At 31.3% G+C, this 24,483-nt stretch overlaps 1 protein-coding gene across 16 annotated transcripts in view; it reads right to left on the bottom strand.

Annotated features, from left to right (window-relative positions):
- Positions 1 to 24,483, bottom strand: part of MYCBP2 (MYC binding protein 2) — a 241,384-nt gene that overhangs the window by 48,469 nt on the left and 168,432 nt on the right. For 6 of the 16 annotated variants that reach the window (XM_073212475.1, XM_073212476.1, XM_073212482.1 and 3 more), the window contains 6 exons: positions 22,051 to 22,125; positions 19,216 to 19,440; positions 18,221 to 18,353; positions 15,225 to 15,347; positions 12,383 to 12,562; positions 4,179 to 4,280 (listed from right to left, as the gene is read on the bottom strand). In XM_073212475.1, coding sequence (XP_073068576.1) covers positions 4,179 to 4,280; positions 12,383 to 12,562; positions 15,225 to 15,347; positions 18,221 to 18,353; positions 19,216 to 19,440; positions 22,051 to 22,125 — 838 coding nt within the window. The remainder of the gene's footprint in view (positions 1 to 4,178; positions 4,281 to 12,382; positions 12,563 to 15,224; positions 15,348 to 18,220; positions 18,354 to 19,215; positions 19,441 to 22,050; positions 22,126 to 24,483) is intronic. The other 10 variants (XM_073212483.1, XM_073212489.1, XM_073212477.1 and 7 more) reach the window with 9 other exon arrangements.

The following is a 24,483-nucleotide window of genomic DNA, read 5'->3' as shown; positions in this document are numbered from 1 at the left end:
CATTATTATACAACCATTTCCACCAAAAATTATTTTCACGGATGCAAAATAAAATGAACAAATAACACCTATTCACCAGTATGAATTATCCATGATATCTGAACCTCAGCCCTAGTACAATAATTAATTAGAATTTAAATTCAGTGAGGAACTACACAGAAAAAATCATTACTAATGTTTTTTTGGAATAAGAAGTTGTGAAAACACATGGAAGTTTAAATATGAAGTAGTTGGAATTGAATTTCCAGTAGTGATACCTGACATCCTTATTAAGGTAACAGTGTAGGTCTTGTTGAATTAGGAAACTTAATTTATATATGGATATATTCATTATTTTCAGGTACACACATAAATACAATTAGGCTATTAAAAAGCTGCTTAAGAGACACACTGTTTTAATGATTGGATTAGGATAATTTATAACTAACATGAATGCCCTAAAACTACTGTTTAATTACTTGTAATTCAGGCAGTCTATTGTTTATAAAGAGACTGTATTCTAAGTTTATTGAGTTCATTAAGCTTAGCTGGTTAGAACTCAGAGTTTGTGTCCCCTTGTAAAGAAGAGATTATGGTAGGATCGTCAGAATTAGAATACAAGTTTGAACTGCAGGGCCTTGAAACGAGGAGTTAGGAGAATAACAAAGAAGTATCAGAAGAAAAATAATCTCCCTCCTTCCTAGGCAAAGCACTAGATATTTCTATGGACACCAGTTGCGTTCAGCATCCTTGCCCTCATCCAGTCTCTCCTTTCCTTCCCACTATATCATGCTTTCCTTTGAGGCATTAGAGCCAGGTCATCTTTGTCACCGTTATTGGTGGTACAACCTACAGTAACTTCCTTCCCTAAAATAAAAAATTCTCTTAGTGCAAGTGGTATTAATTAGTTGTTAGGAGGAAAGCAATCAGGTGAAGTGATTCAATGGTATGAACAACTAAAAACCCATAAACCTTGCTAGAATAATTTGTATTTTTTGAAAAAGGATACCTAGCAAATTGAGATGAATCTCTGGACTGGTTACATTGCAGGTATTTCCTTCTCTTTTTTTTTGAAAAAGAGATGTGAATACATTGGGAAAATATAGGAAACTATTTTTTGGCTCACATGTGTGTGCACACACAGGTGTACAAGCGCACATGTGCTTGTAGTCACACTTTAGTTATCCATAGGTTAAGACAATGTTGCCACAGAATCTGTCCTCCTAATGCAAAGTCCACAAAGACTGGTATTTTTGGCAGCTACTCTACATTAATGCAATGTCAAGAATGTGTCCCTGATATAGTAGGCGCTCAAAAAATATCAAATAAGTAAATGTATTCCTACTTTCTTAACTTTGTTTTCTTTTGCTACTTTCAAATCTTCAGATTCTCTGGAAATCCACTTTTATGGCTCCTAAGGCCACAGGGCAGAGATTACAGTAGCCATTGTGTAAGGGTCAGATGCTTGCAAGTTGAGTAATTCTGCAGTAAAATAATGAGTATGGCAAACAGCCTCTTTGGGCATATTGATGAACTCAGTATGTATTTTGATTGCTATATGCCAGTGTTTAGAATAATTTCATTCTTTGGATGAATAAAACTACCCTGAAATAATGTTCTTCAGTTTCTGCTATTTTTTATTTTATCATGTATTTCATTTATCATATACAGTATGTATTCTCTTTATAAAAGCAATATTAGAGACTGGGCTAAATTTGGGGGGAAAGTAGTGAAAAAATTACAATATAGTTAAAAATTCTAGAGATTGATGCTGATTTGGTAGAGTACAAATAAAAAGATGTGATGATTTTGATAAATAAGCACTCTCAAATTGTACAAAAGTAATTTAAGAAATTGTTGCCCATCTTATTGACCTAGTAATAGATCCATGGAGTACATTTTATAAGCAAATATATTATATTTGATAGAATTAAACATCAGTTTAGTCCTTGCATCAATTTTGAGGATGTGATATTAAGAGTATTAGTTCTTTGTGACTAATCTGGTAGCTGGAGATTTCTTTTATTATCACATTTATTTTGGAAGCTGAACAAATAAGTAGTAATGGTGAATCTAGACAAATAAGTAGTAAATCTTTTATATTGGCACCCTTCCCTCTACAAGATCAATTAATGAATTGAAAGAGATTTGTTTTCTAAATTAATGGTGTGCAATTCCTCATAAAGGAAATCTCCTCCTTTGGTTTCTGAACAATGGAATCTTTCAAATATCAGAAACACCACTTGTCAAAGCTAGCAAAAATGTTTGTTACAGAGTGTTAGAGGGTATAGGCATCTGTAGACTTTATTTCTATATATCTAGTAGTGAATATTTTCTTAAGATCTGTAAGTGGTTAATTGAGTATCTACTGGAGTCCAGGTACATAATCTATGCAGAATTATTTTTTCTTGAGATGTGTTTATCAAATCATAAATACCTTTGAAAAGTTTACTTTTACAAAATATACTTCACACATTTTTTAAAAAGAATATGTCAAGCTTGATAGACCCATATGCTAACTAGTTGATGTTTATCTTCTTCATTTTGGTTTTCAAAAGTTTTGAGGCATATGGTGTTACTAAGAATTGTCAAGTTGTGGTTGCTTGAAATATCAGTAAGTATAAGTACTTTGTTAAATATCTTTAGATCATACATGATATTTCTACATTTCTACATTTAGCATCAACCTAGTTTGATGATTATATTTATCATATGTAAGTTTAAGTGATAATGGGTAAAGTGTTTTCCAACTTCAAAGGAATTCTAAAGAAAAATAGTAGAGGACAGGATAGAAATTTAGTGCATTCAAACAAAATAATAAATATGTTGAGTGTTAAATATTCATTCATTAATGACCTGCACAATTTTTTCATGCCAAATCATAAATCATCAGCTTATATGATATCACAACACTATGCTGTAATATGGCATGCATCATATATACTGGATTACACAACACTATATACTGTAGACATCAGGTTCTATATTATTATTTATTATACAATTATATAGTTTCACTGTCAACTGTACAAAGAAATGTAATACTGTTTAACCGATTTACAAGAAAAAGCAAAATTAATAATTAACAAATTCATGCATTAGTTACTGTTGTAAAACTGATAAAATTTTCTTAAAATACAGAATTTTAGAAGTTTACATATTACTTTAAAACAAAAAACATGTTGGTAGGCATCTATAGTATTTTAAAAGACCAAAAACATATTTTTAAACTGAAATGGTATAAATTGTCAATAATATAAACATTTCTAAGTTTAAACTACTAAAGTTAAGTAACTAAGAGATAAGGAAGACTCATGCCAGACAAGACAGGTAGGTTTACATACAGTTGACCCTTGAACAATGTTTGCACTGGGAGAATCCATTTGTACGTGAATACAATTCAATAAATACAATGGAAAATTTTTTGGATATTTGTGAAAATTTGAAAAAATATTTTCTTCTCTCTAGCTTACTTTACTGTTTAAGAATACAGTATATAACACACATAACATAAAATACGTATTAATTGTTTATGTTTTCAGTAAGTCTTCCTATCAACAAGAGCAGGCTATTAGTTAAGTTTTTGGGGAATCAAAAAATTATGTGTGGATTTTTGACTGCAAGGTGGTCAACTTTGCTAACCACTGCACTATTCAATGGTCAACTACTATATAAAACTGTACATATATGCTCTGATAACTAAGTTCAACAAAAAAGCTTTAACTTAGTCATCAAAGTGTTTCTTATAAGAAACTAAATAGGAAAATGATTTTTATATAACAGAAAAATGAGTTGAAGACTAAACTGTCAAAGTCTCTACTATATTCTTATAGATCACAATGCTGTAGTTATGCCTTGCACACATCATCTTGTTCCAGTAATAATGATTTTACATCTTTCTAAATCATGCATTTTTTTCTATATACCTATTTTTTAAGACCTCATGTAGCTTTGAAATTAAATAAGAGTATTATTTAACCTACAAATATAGTAATAAATATGCACATCAATTAGGGTAATCAATACTGTAATATAGAATAGATACATCATAAACTACCCCCAATATCAAATTTTAAATAAAAGGATAAACTTTAATCTTAAAAAAATGGAATGGGATGAAAATGACTGAGGTGAACTAAAACTTCTTTACTGAAATGTCCTGTTTATGAATGGCCCTCCATGAATGCACGCATACCCACCCTTCAGTTTGTGAGACAGAGATGAGAGAGCAGAGGCAGGCCCAGCTACACCATAATTTTTGTAAATGCGCCCACGAGAAGCAAGGCTGTGAGATGGAGATTCTACAGTGGAAAACATTGGCAAAGAAGTAGCAGAGATTGAATGGAAAAAAAATTTAGCAGAGAACAAAAGCAGAAACAAAGCATTTCAAATGGTATGTGCACTAACTATTATTAAAAAGTTTATATTCTGCTAAATTTTTCAACAAGTTTATATTTCTCTAAGAGTAGAACTGAAAACAAAGGTTAACTTAAAATTTAAGTAAGGCTCTTAGTGCTAATCAAATTTGAACAGTTCTTTTCAGACTAATATTTCTCTAACTCAGTTTTCTTTAATTTGGGGCTCTTTAATTTACAAATAAAAGTTTGTAAGTAATTTTTTTTTTTCATTAAATGTTCCTTACAGTTTAACCTACTGTCACCTGGTTTTCTGTATGGACAAACTATGATTTTTCCAGTAGTATCTCGGAATGGACCCAAGTTTACATTTATGGTTGACTATTTTTTCTAAGTCCATCTTCAGTGAAAACTGTTAGTGCTAATCCCAATATTTGGTGTTTGTTTTATAGATCCTATTACTAAACTACCAATTTGCTAATAAAATGTTTCACAACACAAAGCAAATAAAATTTATTCATCACTGAAAAATGTTAGACACACTGATTTACCATGTCAAAAAAGAACTTAGAATTAATAGAACCTTTAAAGTACAGTCTTTAAAATGGTATGTTAAAAAAACAAAACCTTCTAAACCTGAAAAATGAATCCATTTTATTTAAAAATTCATCTCATGGCAATTAAAATAAATATAATCAATTGAGCAGAAATAAATTCCTGTAATAAGAAGATACCTTTCTTAATATTACTGAAATAAAAAACTGAATACATCATAAACTTTTCTCAAAACAGAAAAAAGTTATAGTTGACTGATTCTTTAGTATGGCCAAGATTAAAGATGAACTACTCATAATCCAAGAAGTCATTCCGTGTTGGTACTGAGTATGTCTTATGTATCAGACACTGTTTTAGAAAGTGAGGATAAAAAGATGAACAGAGATAAAGTCCATGCTCTTATAGAGCTTACCTTTAGATCAAAAGGGATAGACACACCAAGCAAATAAATACATACTAGATAAAGAGGTGGTGAACTTGAGAGTCATAAGCGTGCAGATTTGGGTAATTACATGACTAGATAAGACCATTAAGGGAGTGAGATCTAAGAAGAAACCAAAGCCCTGGACATTCCTAAGAATACAGAATAGAGGTGATGTGGAAAAAAGACTGGGAGTGAACAGCTGATAAGTTGGAAATATCCAGAAGGCAAAGGAAGAAGGTTTTTCAAGGAAGATAGATCAATTTTGTCAAACACTGTGATGATATATTAAGTGACATGAGATCTTAGAACTGACAAATGAACAAAACAAAAGTCAAAGACTGACTAAGGGCAATGTCTATGGGTAAGTACAACCCAAGGGCCCCTTGCAGTGGGTTCGAGAGAATGGTAGGAGTGGATGGAGAGATGTGAAACATGCCATCAAAGCTAAGTTAAAACAATGTTGAATTTTTAATATTTTTGAGCATCCTCCCTTCTGAAGTCTATAAAACCCAAAAGGTACTAGGCACTGCAAAAGGAATTGTTATGCTATTTATGTCTCATATAACACAGTCTGCAAATCTCACTGAAGACATCAATTAGGAGGGTACCAGCTTTTGGTTGGAAGAGTTAATTCAAGGGGAATTCAAACTGCAAATGTAAGGATATACTTTTCATTGGTTAGTTGCTAAAATCTGCGAAGAATGGGTTTTGCAGGAGGACAACAGGAGCAGGAAATCAGAATACTATCTTAGTTGGAAGTACTCGTAAATATAAATGTGGAAAGTTACAAGGACACTTGTAGGGTACAATGTTAGAGGTTTAAGGACAAACTCCTGGAAAAAGTTTTGAAGTCTCCGCAATGTGTTACAAAGCCTAAAGAGACTGAATTCTTAAGTATGATTCTGAGTGAATAAAAAGAAACTATTTTTGTAAGTCTGAAAAAGGTAATTATTAAATGCCTAAAGAAAGCAAGCTGTGACTGTAGACAACGCTTGTTCTATGCACTTAATTTTTACAAAATTTGCTCATGGTTAAACATACTTTTATATATTGAACTTTTTGAAAGATTTATATCTTTCTATTTTTTTAACTAAAGAGTAGTTGACCCACTATGTTATGTTAGTTTCAGGTGTACAAGAGTGATTTGACAATCAGATACTTTAAAAAATGCTACAACAGTCACCATACAAAGCTATTACAATATTACTGACTATATCCTCAATCTGTACTTTTCATCCCTGTGATTTATTTATTTTATAATTTCAAGTTTATACCTTTTTCCTTCTCCTTTTTCACAAGATTTTTTTAATTAAAAAAAGGGAAGCAACCTTTAAAAGGTACATTGATATCTTGCACCAAGAAAAAAGTTGATAAACTTTTAGACAATTTGTTGGAGATTAAATAATCATGCTCTTTTTAATCAAATCCCATTTTATAGACAACAATTACAAAATTCATTTTTGTAGAATTTTGATTTTTTTTGGTATATCACATAATTTACTAAAGAGAACAATATTAAAAACAGTACAAAAAAGAGGATTTTTCTGTAGTACCATCTGAAATCAGTGTTGCTTATTCGGTGTAAAATATCCCTACTAACAACATGGTTCTTTATGTGTCATTTTTTCTTTGTTTTGGATCCCAAGTATCAAGTCCCTGGTGCACTTAATTCATTCTCTGGCCACAGAAACTCTTAAGTTCATTATAAATTGTCCTTTCAAAAATTTAACTCCCTCATGTACTGATGGTAACAATAAAAGTTAAAACTTTCTTTTTAATAAGAAAAGCATTCTCATTTCAGCTTATTAAAGACAAACTGTGGTTTTGCTGTGAATATCAGGATCCTGACCTTGTCCTTGGGAACATAAACTGGAGTTTACCACGTGGCTGGTGCACAATAAATACACATTGATTGAATGGATCACTAACTTAGCTCATGTCATTCTCACAGTGTGAATGCTTCTATAACCTCATTCCCTGACCCTGTTACTGCCTGATAAATCTCTATGAGGCCTTTGACACTAATTAGGGACCACCTCTTTTGGGGGTGGCTCCTCTAGTCTCTGGTAGCTGAGCCCCCTTTTTCTCTTATGCTTCATTGCATCCTGCGAATACTGTACCTGGAGCACTTAAAACAAGGCCATCTTCTTCTTTTTTTAAACATGGCTGCCTTCTCCAATATTCCAAAAGTCCTTCAAGATTAGTGATATTTTCTTTACCTAACTGGTCTCAGTAACCTAGCATAGAGCAGATATTTAGTAAAAGCATATGAACAGATGATGGAAGAATGAATGATCCATTTGAAGAAAGGTGATAACGAAGCACGGAATGAATAAACATAGGCAATAAGGAGGTAGGAACAGAGGTGAAATCCAGTCAGGAGAAAGCAAACAGATGCCCTAGGAGATACTGTCTGGTGAACGACAGCAGCATTCTCTTTAGTTTGAATTCCTAGGATGAAGTAAAGTCAAGGGAGAAACTGTTGATGCAGAGGCAAAAGAACATGGGTCAAAGCTTTCAGACCACAGGAGATGGCAAAACCAAGGGATGATAAATTCTGGCCCACAATTAAAATGGCATGGATTTGTAGGGATGCTAGAGATGTTAGAGTCAAAAGTAAAATAAATATATTGGCTCTTGTGTCAGATGCTATAGGTTCAAGTGTGAAAAATTTTTTTGAACTTGGATATTTTAATAAAAGCTGACTGATTTTATAATATGTTGAAGACTACCATAATTTTTCTTTACAAAAATCAGAAAAAGGAAAAGGATTGTAGAAATCAGCTTAATGTCACCAAAGCAGCTAGAGGGAGAAGAGACTAAAAGAGAGGCCTCCTTGTTAAGTCAAGTGTTCCATCCATGCCACACCTTCACAGCAGGCAGGCACACAACTGGACAAATTCTGTGGTGTGATTTAATCCAGGATGGAAATGATCTCTGAGTCTTTGAAGCAAACCTGGCTTTTATACTAACATTTATACTAACATCTCAATAAAGTGTTACTATATGAAGAAATTAATCTCAAAATAATATTGAAGCTATGCGGTGAAAATGTAGTGGAGTAGCTAGGAACCTCTTTTGTCCCTTTTCAAATTCCTTCCTGCAACTCATTCCACACTGAGAAATAAATGGCTCTCTCTCCGCCTGTGATTTCTTCTGACCTTACTTGGAGCATGAGAGGTGTTTGCATCAAAAGGCAACAATGATACAAGTATGTAACATTTACTGGGCACCCCATTTTATGGATGAGGTAAAAAGGGCTCAGATGTGCCAAGCAACTTAACTAAAGCTACTAAGTGGCTAAAGAGGACATTTGAGCTTAAAGTCTTTCCATCACTACATCTCTATAAGCTAAGTAAACACAGTGTATTAGCACATGTCAGTATTCTCAAATGTAAATAACTATGCATGTAGATACTCAAGTAGACTTTTTGGATCATGTTCAGCAAATTTTTTGTCTCATTTAAATATGTGACTTGTGGGTATAACAGAAAAACCCTTGTTGCAAGGTACCCTAAAGCTCTCCTATCTGGGTGAATAACAAATTGTCTTAATGCTTTATTTACTACCTTTTCTACCAAGAAAAATAAAAGTAAACTATTTAGCCTCTTGGATAGCAGACAGAAGAAAATGCCTATGTTAAACACAGTCGTTTGGCATATAGTTTCTCATTTAGAGGATCTTACTGAGGATTCAATCAGTATGAACTCAGAATTACTAGATATCATATCATCATTATTATACCTGTTTTTAATTACTCCAGAAATAGTCTTTCTCATCTCTGAAGATGTACTCTGAATGAATAATGGAATATTATCATAAGATAACAAGAACTACAAAATTGTAAATGCATGGTCTAGAGTGAAGAAGTGATAATCTTAGGTATCTACAGTCAGAAAATACTACTTGAATGTCTTTAACGAGTAAGCACTGTCAGAGGCTATGGGACATAAAATAATGCTTTCAAAGGAATGAGGAAAGATAATGAAAATAAGGAATGTAATATTCTTAAAGAAAGCAGGCATAGATATCATTCCCTACCTCACTCCAGCAGAACCTATTGCCAAATTATTGACCATTTCTAAAAATGATATAATTTTGAAATAAAAAAGTAATTTTTACAACAGTAAAGTTTACAGACATACTTCTCCATCTCCTCTTTCTTGTGCCTTTGCACACATCCACATGTAAGGAAAATTTGTAATTTTTATTTTTGTAATTATTCTATTTCACTAGAATAAGTTAAAATAATTTGTATGTATATATAACATATTTCTAATTTAAAAAATAATTTAATGTACCCAAATAATTTAAATACCAGTTCCAAAGATTAGTGAAAAAATTATGCTTCAGGGAAAAATAGAACAGAAACAATACTGATAATAATGCTCACAGAAGTGTTAGGTACACTTGGGCAGTTTATGTTGAACTTGTTTGCTTAACAGGGAACTTGAGTTACAAATGACATTTAGGAAATAAATATATATATATTCTGTATAAAGGGAAAAATAACAATCCAAACAAAGCTAACACTCCAGATGATGGAACTGAATATAAACATAAATTTAAAAAATATATATTAAAGACAAGTTTTTGCATTATTTACCAGTAGGTAAAACTGAATATTTAAAAACATGGCCTTTGTACTCAGTATAACTGACCTCACCTTCTGGCTTTACCATTTTACTATGTATGTTTCAAGGGATCATTTATCCTCTCTAAGCTTCTGTTTCCTTAGTACAAAATGGGGACTTTATCTTAAATGAGACTGTATTATAAAGTGCTTAAGTACAGTGTTTAGCACATAGCGGTGACTATCAATTTAAGCAAAATTAATAAATATGGTGCTGTATACGTAATGTCTTATTTTAGTATCACAAAAGCGTAAGACAAAAATGACTCTCATTTTACTAACTAATAAAATGAAGTTCAACATGAATAAGCCATCTCCTAAAGCAAGGTGAAATGCTGGTGGGATGGACATGAAGTTCAGGAAAGAATGTCCTACTCGGGTCATCTTAATGATGAGCACTCTTCCACATTTAATTTTGCTAATATAATGTGATTAATACTATTCTAATTTATTTCCAAAAACATTAAAACAATTTTTAGATTCCATACTTTTTTTAGTAATGCTAAAAATGAAGACTTTGGGTTTCTGGAATTTGGAAGTCACACTTGATATTCTGCTAGTAAGAGGTTTGTAAAAAGATCAAAGCAATTCTCACTTGTTAGAGTACAGACAAGCAATGACTCAGAAAACTGGTAATTGAGACATGTCTAGGCCATCATTTCAAACTGGCTCCAAGATGGTGATAAAGAAGTTGTACTGATAACACTTGGACACAATATGCGTAAAATTATAGACACAATGTCAGTAGGGAACCTATTATCTTCTGAAAGAGTCAAATCTGATTTTATTATTGTGTATATTTTGTTTTGAAATAGTCTATTAAATAATTTGGCAAAATAAAAAATAAAGAACAAAATAAAAAAATAAATTACATTTTTTTTGAGGAGACTTACACCTTTAGGTGTAGCAATAAAGTCCTTATTCCTTAGTTCTGTTGTTTGCTGCTGCTATGACATTATCAGGGTAACTTCTCTTTTATAATTTTCTATCTACTATGAATTTTCTGCCTGATGATTTTTTTCCTTGTCTTCAACTTTAAAACTTAGTGTAACTTGGGCACATCTAAATGTAAAAAGTCTGTTGTTTCATAAAATGAGTAAATTAAGTCTTAACTTCTCTTTCATTCTTCTCCGATGCATATCAAGGAAGGAAAAAAACTACTTCATACTTGTGAAATTTTTCTTTTAAGAGACATTCAAGTGTCTATTATATATGAATAGAGATGATAAGCTAGAAATTGATACCACTTATATATCTAAACTAATTAATTTCACTCTATTATACATGAATAGAGAGATGATGATAAACTAGAAATTGATACCACTTATATATATAAACTAGTTAATTTCATTAACTTGCCTAAAAAAATTTATATTCTTTTATATTCTCTTTACCTAAGATAGATAATAATGTCATAATGAATAACATAATTTAGTAACTATATACTATTGTGCTTACTTATAAAAACCAAACCAGCTGGCATTCCTTCAAGAAATCTTAATAAGTTATCCAAGTGTTTTTTTAGAAAAATAACTTAGACTTAAGTGAATTATTAAAGCAAAGAGGTCATGCATTTGAATCCAAACACTAGGTGTGCAAGCTGAGATTTTCGTAAGGTAGCTCATTCAGTGAGTATATTTATATACTGTATGGACAATATGTGAACTGAAGGCCAAGAAGAGCACATTGTTGTCATACTGTAAACAAACCTTCAGAGGTTTATGTGGAAGCCTCAGGAGGCTGTCAAGAAAAAAGAACACTCAGTTAAATGTAATTTGTTTGGGTCTATTTTCCAGATCAATGTGAATTACTACCATGGATGAAGAGCTAGAGCAATCCTAGAAGGCAGAATTGGAATCAAATGATCAGTTATTAAGAAGAAGAACAACAAAAAATGTAAAAAGCAAGAGAAAATTTGGAAACCTAAGTTGCTATACATTTCCTGGACACCAAATTCACTTAAAAGAAACAAACAAACATGCCCAGTACAGTCTTTCCTTCACACTGGTATACTGAAATAGGTTTATTTTCTTTGAGTATCTCTACGTAACAAAAATCCAGTGTAAAACAATGAAAGTCATCCTTATAACTCATGCTCAGTATAGTTGTGCATATTAAAAAAGAAAATTTTAAATCAAATATGTTTTCCTTAACAGGTTTTATAGTATGTATTTGCTTATACTGGAATTAGTATATAAAGCATAATAGTCATACCTTAAAAACTACACTTAAAAAATGTGTGATTAAAAACAAATTACTTAGCTGCAGAATGTCCTAGCTCAGAATAGCTTAAATGCTTCAAAAATGTGGGACGGGATGACACCCTCATTAAATAAAACCAGTCAGGTGAGTTGATGAATAATTAGTAACTGATAAACAACTCAGAACAAAGCTTCAGAAATGGCTTGATGAGGCAGGTAAGGCTGACAGACTTACTCTGAAGCTGAGGCTGCTGGAAGGGAAGGGGCTGTCCGAACACAAATGGGCTGCGGACTAGGGAAGAGGGAGGTTTTGCAGCTTGATCAAAGATGGAAGGAGCTGGGAGATTGGGCCGTGACTGAATGGAATTCAATATGGCACTCAGTTGGTCACCTGCAGTGGGTAAAACAGTCAAAACTACAACTTGTTATTAATTAACATCCAAAATGGCAAAGTAAATGGTGCTTTATGACATTCAGATAAAGTTAAACACTAAATAAAACTACACCAATTCAGAAATGTGTGGAAGTTGGTGATCATTATCCTCAAATTAGGGACCAAATGTTGCATGTTGTTATAATAATGGAAACACCCCATCAAATCTTTTATGACAGCCCATATACAAAAACAAATCCATGTAAATTCATATACAACATCTAGTGACAGCATGAGAAAATACAGAGCTTATGAAGAATCTACGATGTTGATTCAGTATCATACATGTGTAAATGAAGATCTCAGTAAATGATGTCTTCTAAAAAGTGCCCAACAGTCACTAAATCACCCTGCCTCCTATGCACTATGCTTCACATGGAAAATAAGCAAATAACATGAATAGATTAAAAAAAATAAATAAATGTAGAATTGAAGGCAGGCAATTCTAAAGAATATGTTATTAACTTAGTAATATGTTTACAGTTAATAAATTAATTTTTTAAGTTGTTATTTCCGAAGAAATTATACTTTCTTAAAAGCATGAACTATTTTGCTTGGATGGATAACATAAAAATCTATAAGACCTATGAGATGAAAAGGAATATAAGCTACCTAATTTGAATAGTATCACAAATATGAATTCTGACATTTTTCCTTAACATTAAATACAAAGGACTTTAGTGGAAAAATATTTTTTAAAATATGAAACAGTACAATTGGATGATAGCTCCTTTTTTATGAGAATACATATTATTAAATAGTTTAAATGATATGCTGAAGAAGAGGGAAAAAAACATATCTAGACTAATGCAGAAACTGTAAAAGAGTATCTTTCCAGCCATATTCTATATATAATAGTTTCATAAGTGAAACTTTTAAATGAACCACCAATAAGGAAAACAAGTATAAGCGAAGAACTGTGTACACAGTTAGTATGTCTTTACTTATAAATATTAATGCTGCAATTTTAGAAAGGATTTTAATTTACAGAAAGGATTTGAGAGATTATTTAGATTTTTATAAAATTGCTTTAAGGAAAAAGAATTTTTGCAAAGAATACCTTCTTGATCTTAGACAGTAAAAAGAGTTAAAGAAAATGGGAACTACTCTCAAAGGTAAATTAATAAATAAAGATTAGATGTATTTAGTCAGATTTAAGATTTTTAATATGTCTTCGCTCCATCTAAACATTTGGAAAGTCCGTTAATAAGTACATACTATTTCTGAACAATGTTAGCTAAATCACACATTTATAGGGTAACACTTTATTATTTCTATTTAATAACAAATGTTCTCAGCAATATGTCTCTTGAAAGCTAGTTTTTATTCCCAAGTTTTAATAAATTATATTTTCAAGACTGATTTAAAGTGATAGCTACCAGTACAATTCAGACATTTTAGAGACTGAAAGCATATAATCTGAATTAAGCATGGCTTTAAAACAGATTACTGGAGAAGTACAGAGGTAGTAAGTAAACACTGAGATTTTAAGGATCGATAATGGTAGAAAGAAAGGGACATGAAGAAAACACCACCAAGCATTAACCCCACTTAAGTATGAAGATCTAGCTTAAGTTAGTTGAAATCTCAGCTACAAGAAATGAGCAAGCAGATAGTCTCCAAGTCTGCAGGTCAGACCAACCCAATAGAGTACAGCCAAAGAGAAATCTCATGGCTATGCTTACTTCATATGAATACTTTGTGGAAAGTAATAAAGATATCAAACATAAAGTGGTTTTATTTTAAATTCATTATTTCCTCTACAATGATGCAATTATGTATTTTGTTAACTATTTCATTATTTCACTTGCTCTGCAAGACATGTATAATGACACTATTCCTTGAAATTAAAACCTGTGAATTAGTTTAAATAACATTTTAAAGGAAAATAATTTCTTCTCCTTCTTTACTATCATCCAACTGTATGCTACCTGCTGACAATGTGGCTGATTTTGAAGGAGTCAGGATCAGGTGCATAGAAAGAACATGAATATGTCTGAATTTACATACAATGCAGTTTGGGATGAAATTCAGGTATAAGTTATTTCAAAATATCTATTGCTTGGACTGTCCATGATGCTGTTCTCTTCCATTAAGGCAGCCTAGAACAGTTACATATGTTTCTATAGTCATGTGACCTAGCATTTTTGTTTTCCTTTTTACAACTTTCTGGTTTCGTTATATGTATCAAACCCATAGGTATCATTTTATGTAATTCTAAACTAAGTTGGTTAGACATCCAAAAGCACACATATTTAATAAGGCTGATATGTAATATTACTTCAAAAATATTACTTAAAACATTTTTATTTTAAATGGATCATTTTGGAAAGTTCTGATTTGCTCATTAACATTACTCTTCATTACTCTTAAGAATAAGTGAATAATAAAAACAATAGTTCTTTTACTAGATTTAATGACACAGAATATTTATGATGGAATTCAAAATGCATGCCTTCAAAAATAGGAATAAGAATTCAGCTAATACTGGTAAAAACAATACTATAAAAAAATACCTTTGTAAACATTTTGTTAGTCTTCCAGGAACAAACTTTAATAAAGTTTTGTGGGTGAACAGTAATAAAAATGGGTAGAAAGTGATAAGTATTAAAGGTAAGTAAAAGACTCACTTTTAAACACCTACCTTTATTATTTCCAAGTCCATAATCAAATCCTTGGGCACTACAACTTGCTCCTTTATTAAAAGCTTGTACTGAGAAAGGGCTTGGAGGGGGAGTTTGAGAATTTTGATCCAGAAGAACTTGTTCTACAATAAAAGGCATGGCTATAAAATTAGTTCCTTATGGATATTCCCTATTCATATAATAGAGAAAATTTCAAGAAAGATTTAATGATGGTTAGATTTTAAATTAACCTTATACTTAGATTTGATAGTAAGCCTACCAATTAGTTCACTGACACTGACAAAATAAATGACATATCTTTATTTTCATTTATCAAGTACACAGTTAAATTTAGAAATGCAATATGCTCTTACGGAGCCAATTTACTTTTATTATAGCAGGATGTTATCATTGCACGCATACTAACATTTCTGGACCAGAAACTCATATTTGCAACAAATTTATACAAGCGCATTTTACAGAAAACAAATAGATACACTAAAAACCAGAAATAAAATTATTTTTTATATTAGTATTCAAATAGAAAAGAAAGTATCTTCAAAATCTAAGTACCAAAAGGAATTTTTACTTGTAAAATAGTTTAAGTTCTGAATGTGAAAATTTTGGAAAATTTATAGTAAGTAAAATTATATATCAGGATATTTTCACTAAGTGAAAGGGTTATAATCTAGATCATGTAATCAGAGCTATTAATACATGCTGAAGTCAACAAATGTTTCAGAATTCTTATTTCAAGAAGGAAAAATGGCAAATATGTTATCCAGTTTACAAATTGCAAGAATGTAACATATACATCATTATTAAACTAAGTTAACTCCCTATTATCAATCAAGTGGCTATTAGATTGTCTGATAGAATATTAAAAATACTAATACATAATTAAATAGTCATTTACTGCCAGCTAAAAATTTAAACCTGTCAAATGATACGCAAAAACGAAAAAAAAAACTTTCATTAAAATAATATTCTAAATAATGAAAACTTTTAATTGTATTTTTTAAAGTCACTATCTCTTTAAATAGAAAACTGAACTAGAAGAATTGGATGAAGTGGTACCAGGTGTAGCTACAGTCTACACCTTTATCAGAATTTATTTACTTTTTTCAAGAAACCAATCCTAGTACTTCCGTTAGGCAATAGTTGTCAGGGTTAAGAATACTTCAGCAGGGGAATATTTCTTTTGGAAAATACCAATGAACAGCAATCTGAATGGAAAAGACAGCAGCATTCTCACCCTCTAGACTCAGAATGGTCTAGACTAAGTGTTAAGTCTGTTTTTACCATAGTGGTAACTTCACACAACTGAAAAGCTGCAGAGCTGGCATTTGTACCCTGGCAGTCCAGCTCTGGAGTCCATTCTTACACATTATGCTATAGTGTCAGCAAAAATGATTATTAAACTTGAAAGGTCCTTTCATAGTCATCTAAACCATTCACATATTATTTAACTATGTCTTATAGCAAGTAAGCTGATCTTGCTTTAGGTGTTTTCATTTATATCTGAATAGTCCTATATAATGAAAATGTTCACGAACTTATGGATATGTAGCATTACACAATAAGTAAATTGTAACTGGGAAAGTCAATTTACTGAATGTGAAATACCTGATTTACATCAAATGAAGCATTTTTCATTTTCAAAACATAAAAAAGAGTAGTTCTACCACCTCAGCATATTATTTTATGACCACATCTTTGACTGAGAAAAGTTTGTAAAGACAAGGGAGGGAGTAGGTTCTCAAATTGTGTTCAATGGATTATTGACACAGAGTGGTATGGTATAAAGAGCGCAGCATTTGACATATGAATGAAGATTCTGCGTTAAGTTTTATATCTGCCATGTACTCAGCTATACAGGGAAGTCATTTTAAATTCTATGAACTTTAGTTTAGATGAGATTAGATAACCGATTTCAAAGCCTTGCTGTGTGGAACAGATAGGGGGATGTTTAATGTATAATGTCAATATATCTAAAATGTACTTTGTCATTCATGCAAGTTTCAAACCTTTTCTGAATCTATACTTACAGCCATATTACCTCTTGGATGACTATTACAAGTTTATTCTTTTTTGGGTAAAGAAGCATGTTCTTTTATTTTTCTGACTTACCCTAGACATTTTTGGGGATTTGGTAGAAAAATCTATGCTTGATTTATCTACTTATTTTCATGACCTAACTAATACATTTTGTGATTCAACTGGTATTTACAAAACTAGAATGTGCCCAAACTATTTTAGAACTAGAAATACAAAGATAAAAACTCTGTGCCTGTCCATAAGGGACTCAGAATGTGGGTATGAAGAAGAAAAAGTTAACTGTAGTATAATACTGGTTTTGTTCTAGTGGTGAATACAGTTCAAGGACAGAGGGAATTCTTCAGTCTGTCAGGATCAGTTAAAGCTTCACTGAAGTGATGACATGGCCTGAACTTTGAAGAACAAGTTTTTGTCACCAGGAGAATGAAGGAAGGGACAAAAAGGACAATCTTTTATTAAATGAGATCATGCTTGAAAAGAAAAATAAAGTGTAAAGTTGAGACTAACAACAAAATAGGAAGCCCCAAAAAGCTGTGGTACATTTATTCAATGATCCTTTCCTGAGACAAAATTCTATTGAATAAAGTTGCCTAGGAGAAGTTCTATGATTGGTGGTTTGAAAACTAAACTTACACTTAGTGGAAGGAAGGGCAAAATACTTAGTCCTGGACTGGCACAGAGAATGAATTATAAAAATTCATATTAATGAAATAAAAAGCATGTTTTACGAAGATGGACTCATACATTTCACATTTTCTTTTAATTATCTTCTTTTATGTGCATTGATTTAATACCCACGTATTTTGCAATTGCAACAAGATTCCTTAACCCTTAGTTTTGCTTTTTACTTAAAAAATAAACATACTTTGCACTTTACGACAGGAGAAATCCAATATACTTTAAATTTCTGCATTTCACAGGTTAATCAGAATAAATCACAAAATTTAAGCCAACTTGCCATCTTCATGTCGGAGATACTGGTTTCCGCCTCTGTCTCTAGCTAAGGACCATGCCTCTCCTTCATCACTTTCACAGAACTCTACCATGCTGTTCTTATCCAGCTGCACCCATGTACCTTCAGAATTGGTTACCTAGTACATAACAAAAAGCACGATTGATTGGCTTGATTCTTTCAGGGCACCTAGGCTGAAAACCAGCACAAAGTTTAAGTGTTTGAATAGTGTAATCATTCCAATAGATTTCTACCATGAAATTAGTTTCTGAAATTAAGACCACAGCTTGAGGTAAGACAGAAATCAATAAAAAGTTCTGTAAAATACTACTGATTTGTGACTTCTATAAAAACAATTTTTAAAGCACAGGATAATCCCTAAATAATTTTAAATGTTATCCCAAAACATGTGGCTCTTTTTGTTTTTTTTTTTTGCATCTAAAATGTCCTAACATAGCAAATCTCTATTTTTTAGGGAGCACTGCCTATACTGCAACTTTAAAAGGACCCTGACACTGAGAAATAGCATGACACACTACATCTTCAAGCTCATCAGCTGAGGCAAACACCACAGTTGACTAAGAAGTAATTTTATTTGCTCAGGACTTCAGTAAGACACATGAATGGGAACAAAGAAATGAAACCCATTGTATATACCCCATCTCCACACTGATTCATAGCAAGTATTTTTAAATGCTGTTAATACATGACAGTATATTACATCTGTAATAATGAAAATATATATGCAAATACCAAACATTTATATACACAAATCATTTTGTAATATGAATACTGTTTTCACAAGGATAATTATGAGAATAAAATTATTAGAAAAGAAGCACAGAAAATTATGTTAGTATTTTCAATACAAGATAAAGATAAAGAACATTGACATTTAAAAACCGGGGATGGAAATGGCAGCCTTTGGAAGAAAGCGATGTTTGGTTGTACTGTACTAAAAATGAGTATCTTAGAAGTCATGAAGCTACAAGAATCCATACCTCTCCCACTGCTTTGACTTTGTTTCCCAGAACTAACATTCCAATTGGGATACCTCTGAGGTTGGGGCAGCTTCTGATGTTGTGACCGGAAGGTCCCGTCTTCACTACCTTGTACAGGCCTGGCCCTCCTCGCAAGAACGGTGTATCTTGTCCTTGCACTGTTGCTTCCTGTGGGCAGCAGGAGTTTATATCTTTGAAAAAGTCATCAGTATTAGTTTTAGGTTCCTGAAAATTTGAATAGGAAAAAAAAAATAAAGAAAATACAGTCTATTATCAATTTTAACAATCTCTTGTTAAAGCTTTTACAGTAAATCTACACTGTCAACTAAGAAAGAGAATATACATCCAAAGATACTTTAAGTATAAGTTAGTATCACTATTAAAGAGGCTTTCATTTTCAATGCTGAATAATATTTAAAATGGAGTTGAAGAGAAGAAAATACAGCAGAGCAACTGAACCTCTGGTTTTTGTCCACTACAGTTTGAGAAATACAGTAGTACTTGATTTTACTTTTATCTTTTAGTGAAACAGTAAGAGAAACAAAAACGAATTTACTATGTGAACCACAACTGAATAATTTTGAATCACTATTACTGCACTGCTGTCTGTTAGTATGGGTTATAAAGTCTAAATCTTCATTTCCTTCCACTTTTGTCTATAATAGTTATTTACAAATAGAGAAACTAGATGTGAAGATTTTGGGAACTTATCTGCAGAAAAAACAATTAAGAAAAAATGTGTATAAAAGAGCTACATCTTAATGCTTACTAGTTATGAGTGAAATAAGAATGTCTTTAAGATTTTAACAACTCTTACTTTCTTAATACAGCACAAAATAAATGTTTTACTAAGTTGCTAGTCCATTACTATAGTGATATAATAATGCTATTTAAAGAAAAAGATGATTATATTTTTAGTAGAGAGATTAACATTAAAGATGCATTTTTACATAAATACAATGCATTTTGATATAAAAGTCACTTCTAAAATGAAAGAAAAGAACGTGCCCTACATTTTCTGGTACATCTGAATGTTGTGATGAAATTGGTTGTTATGTGAATGCAATAAAGAGAATTAATAACCTTTCCCTATTTGTTCTTTTTCCCAAATAAATGCAAAGGAAAGTTCTACACTGGGGGTTCTTCCATTGTTATTATTACTTCTTTAAATTAGATTTGTATTTTAAATTAGATTTGTACTCTACAAATTGCTTGATTTTCAAATGTAGTAAAAGATGACCGTAATGGGACCCTTAATCAAACAGTAGGCTAAAATTAACAATTAGTAATGCTATAAATAGAATAAAAACGAAAGACAAACTTTAACCAAGATAAAATAATACTGAGTAGCTCTATCCCTATAAGTAGTCTCATGCTAAGATGTCCATTACATAATGGCAAATTAAAAATTAAAACCTCAGCCTAAAAAATATGGATTCAAGACTTCTGTGTACCTGTGACTTAAACTGAATATATGGTTGGTTGGTCAAGGAAAATTTTAAGCCCACTATTGCCTTCACACAATACTTCATAAATTTCATTGTGGTGATGAATACTCACCAATTTTTATTTACACAAATATGTACTATAGACAGTATTTATTTACACTTACTGTAATTATCATACCATATTTATTCAACATTCTTTAGTTATATGTTGGCAAGCTTATGGAAATGAGAATTTTAAATACTGAGAAACAGACTACATTTGCAATCTAAAATAAACTTACAACATGCATTTTATATACCCATGCATGTATATTGTGAAAACTTATATATGGGCACAACCATAGGAATACAAAAAGGACACAAGTTAAAAAAAATGGAGAGTACAGTCCAAACTTGAAATTGTGTACTACACTCACATGATTTTCAGTAAACAATTTAAAATGTCTAGTTGTGAATGATCAATTTTAGTAAATACATCATATTTTATAGTTAAAAGAGACAAAGTCTTATTTACAACTAATTTTTGAATAATTACATATCAAAATTATATCAGAACAAACAAACATTAATATAGTGAAAAAAACAATTTCACTGGTATTTAATGATATACAGAGCATTTAATTAGGTTATAATAGTATTTCCAACTTTTTTGATCATTCAGGGTAACCTTGACAGGACTTGGTAAAAACTAATAATAGTTAATTGCAAGTTAGTCACTGAAAGGCAATATATATATATGAGAAGTTTTACTAAAATATCTAGTATTTTACTGAATAATTAAAGAAACCATATAAACTAAGAAATGTAAAGCAGTCTATCCAATTTTTTAATACTAAACAATATAAAAGATCTGATAGATACAAAATCATAGAACTGTGCCTGTCATTCTCAAGCAACCCTAAAATACATGTTTCAATACAGAAATATAAGGCCTGGGCACCAGAGTATTAAATTGATGAGTTGCATTGTCATTTTTATCCCCCCCTGCATCCCCACCCCATTCTCAGGTGAACATTCCGAAGGGCACTGTGATAGGCTAGGGAAATAAATACAGAAGATCCACAGGGTTGGAAATCTCCACTTAAATAAGCAAGTTCTGAAAAAGATAGACTTGGATGCAATTGTTGGAAGAACCAGTCATAAAATTGAAGATAGCAAATTTAAAGTCACATAAAAGTTTAACTTAAACTAATAATACATTCTTTGGTAGAAGTAGAGGGAAAAGGATTAGAGGGGAAACTCAATTGCAGCACTTCACATAGATCTTTTCTGGTAAAATATATATTTTATTAATCTTAAGCAAAGGCTTCAAAAAATATAAGGCAAAATGTGTTACACATGCTGAAATACCTGAAGAATGTATGACTGTTCCTTACAGTTAACTCACCTGGGGGAAAAAAGCTTTGGAAGTCCATGAAAATACGTCCAAATCCCTGACTCCTTGGCTAGCATTAAAGATATTCTGAGCGACAAAGTTTAAGAAAGAAAAATATCAACAAAGAAAGGGAACAGGAGATCATGTGCAGAAGATGCGTTTATAGTAACAACATTGTTCTGTATTCTAGCACCAGCACTGAGGTATTATTTTACTAAAGGGAAACTGAAGCCACCTGAGTAAACCACACACCAAAGATATTCTGATAAATAAGTTTTTGTCAAAAGCTCTCCATGGATATAGTGTGTCATGCCATTTACTAAAATTAAGATCCAGACATTGATTTGAAGCCTAAGACAGTCAATGCAAGAAGGAAACCTTACAGCTCCTTTAAATGATGATGTATCTGTTCCCATACAAACCAGATTTGCTTTGTGACAGAAAACGGGTTGCTATTTGATAAAGAAAATGTGAATAATGTAGATTGTGTAGATTCAACTATTATTACAAATAAAATGGCATGTAGTATATCTGAACTAGTTTTCACTGTTTTAAAATGCAAAAATTAAAAATATCTAAAAGTAAAATAAAAAATCTAAGTCATTAAAATTGAAAAATTTTCAATTATCCTCTCTTCTATAAAGGGGAAAAAAAACAGAAATGTTACTGAAAGCTGTTAACAAATTTCTTAAGGAAAGCATACAGAAAAACATACAATCTGAGTCTTTTACCAAAAAACAGGTCTAAGTTTTCTCCATCTCAAAGTTTAGGAAATGTACAAAGCATTTAGGATCTCTACATTAACTTCTAAATATATTTTGTTAAAGAACAAACAATTCACAGGAGCATAGTTTCAGAAAAAAATCAACATTTTCACAAAATGTCTTAATGAAATTTAAGTGGTATACATTTTACATATATATATAATGCTATTGAATATTTGAATATTTTTATCTGATCTGAAATTAAAATCTTTCCAGTGAGTAGCAATTATATAATTTTACATTCAAAATGTTAATAAAAGCTGTCATCATCCAAAACTTCAACACAAAAGAAGTAACACAATTCCTAACCGATTAATAAACTTTTAGATTACGAGAATTTAATATTCTCTAGTTCTACATTTTCCTAATGTATAGCATATAGACTGATGTAGATACACACCCAAAAACATACATAAATGCTAATTTAGAAATGTAAAACAAAAAAGTCAGAATAAGCGAGTTTCTAGTAATTTACCTCCAAATAAACATAAACAAAACCAAAACCAAAACCAACCATCACTCAATTCACATCTAAAAATGTATATAGGACAGGGTCCTATTCCTTTAGTTGAAGTGGAAACATGTTGCAAACCATTGTGAAATGCTACTTTTTGGGGAGAAAGATGTCCTTACTAGTTCATCCACATATATACATTTATGAAACATTTTCTCAATGGTTTTTCTCCACAGAGAATAGTGTTGCAGACTTTTTGACATACAACAGTATCAAGATTTTTTTTTTAGCATTTTCTGTTTTTTGGCATAAACCATTCTAGTATTAAAAGCAATTGTGAAAAGCAACACAGATGAAGTTAGTTATAAAGAAACAATGGTAACTGGCAATATTTCAAGCTTGTACCTCTTTTATTTCAATGTGCAAATATAAGTATTTGCTGAGTCTGAACCACATGAGGAAACATGTACAATGACCTTAAAGTGATGTAACTGCTAAACATGGTAATAAATTGCCAATGATATCCATTTTGCACATGTTAATTATATGCAGATTCAAATTTGACACTTCTTTGCTTCTGTTCTGCATTTGCAGAAAATTGTTAGTCCTCACTGGTTCACAAAAATATTACTTTCAAAATACCTTGTCCTAATAAAATTGATTTTATCAAGTATCAAAAGGTACCAAATGGAAAGATGGGATTTCAAAATAAAATATGCTTCCATAGTTTTTCAAAAATTTAGGAAAGTTACTATAAAAGTACAGACATGTATGAAAATACTAATTTGTCCAAAGTCTCAATTCCTTACTATTAAAATATATAAATTATTTTCATTTTGTGTAATTTCCTAGACTAACATTAGTACCACTATTTGTGTATATGTGTGTCAGTGTACATATATACACAAAAACATCTACACACATATCTACAATAATCAAAATCATTTCATTCTCAAAGATTATTTTAAGGCAAAAAATTCTGTCTAGAAATTAGAAAATTAAAACACACTAAAAACCTAACTAACTAAGTTAATGAACTCCAAATTCTAACTCTAAGCTGATAATCTTTCAAGGCACTGAAGAGACCAAATAAGTGGATAATTTTCATAGTGAAAATACATGACCAAACATGCCAAATGCTCATGCAAAAAAGAATAATGATAATAATTATTTCCTTGTGCTAGATAAGCACAGGGTTAAGAAGTGCTGTTTTATTTATAGTGAAAA

The sequence above is a fragment of the Manis javanica genome, chromosome 9 (assembly GCF_040802235.1).
Source record: "Manis javanica isolate MJ-LG chromosome 9, MJ_LKY, whole genome shotgun sequence".
Lineage (NCBI taxonomy): Eukaryota > Metazoa > Chordata > Mammalia > Pholidota > Manidae > Manis > Manis javanica.
Note: the sequence above shows the minus strand (reverse complement) of the source record. Positions and strands in the feature narration are given on the sequence as shown.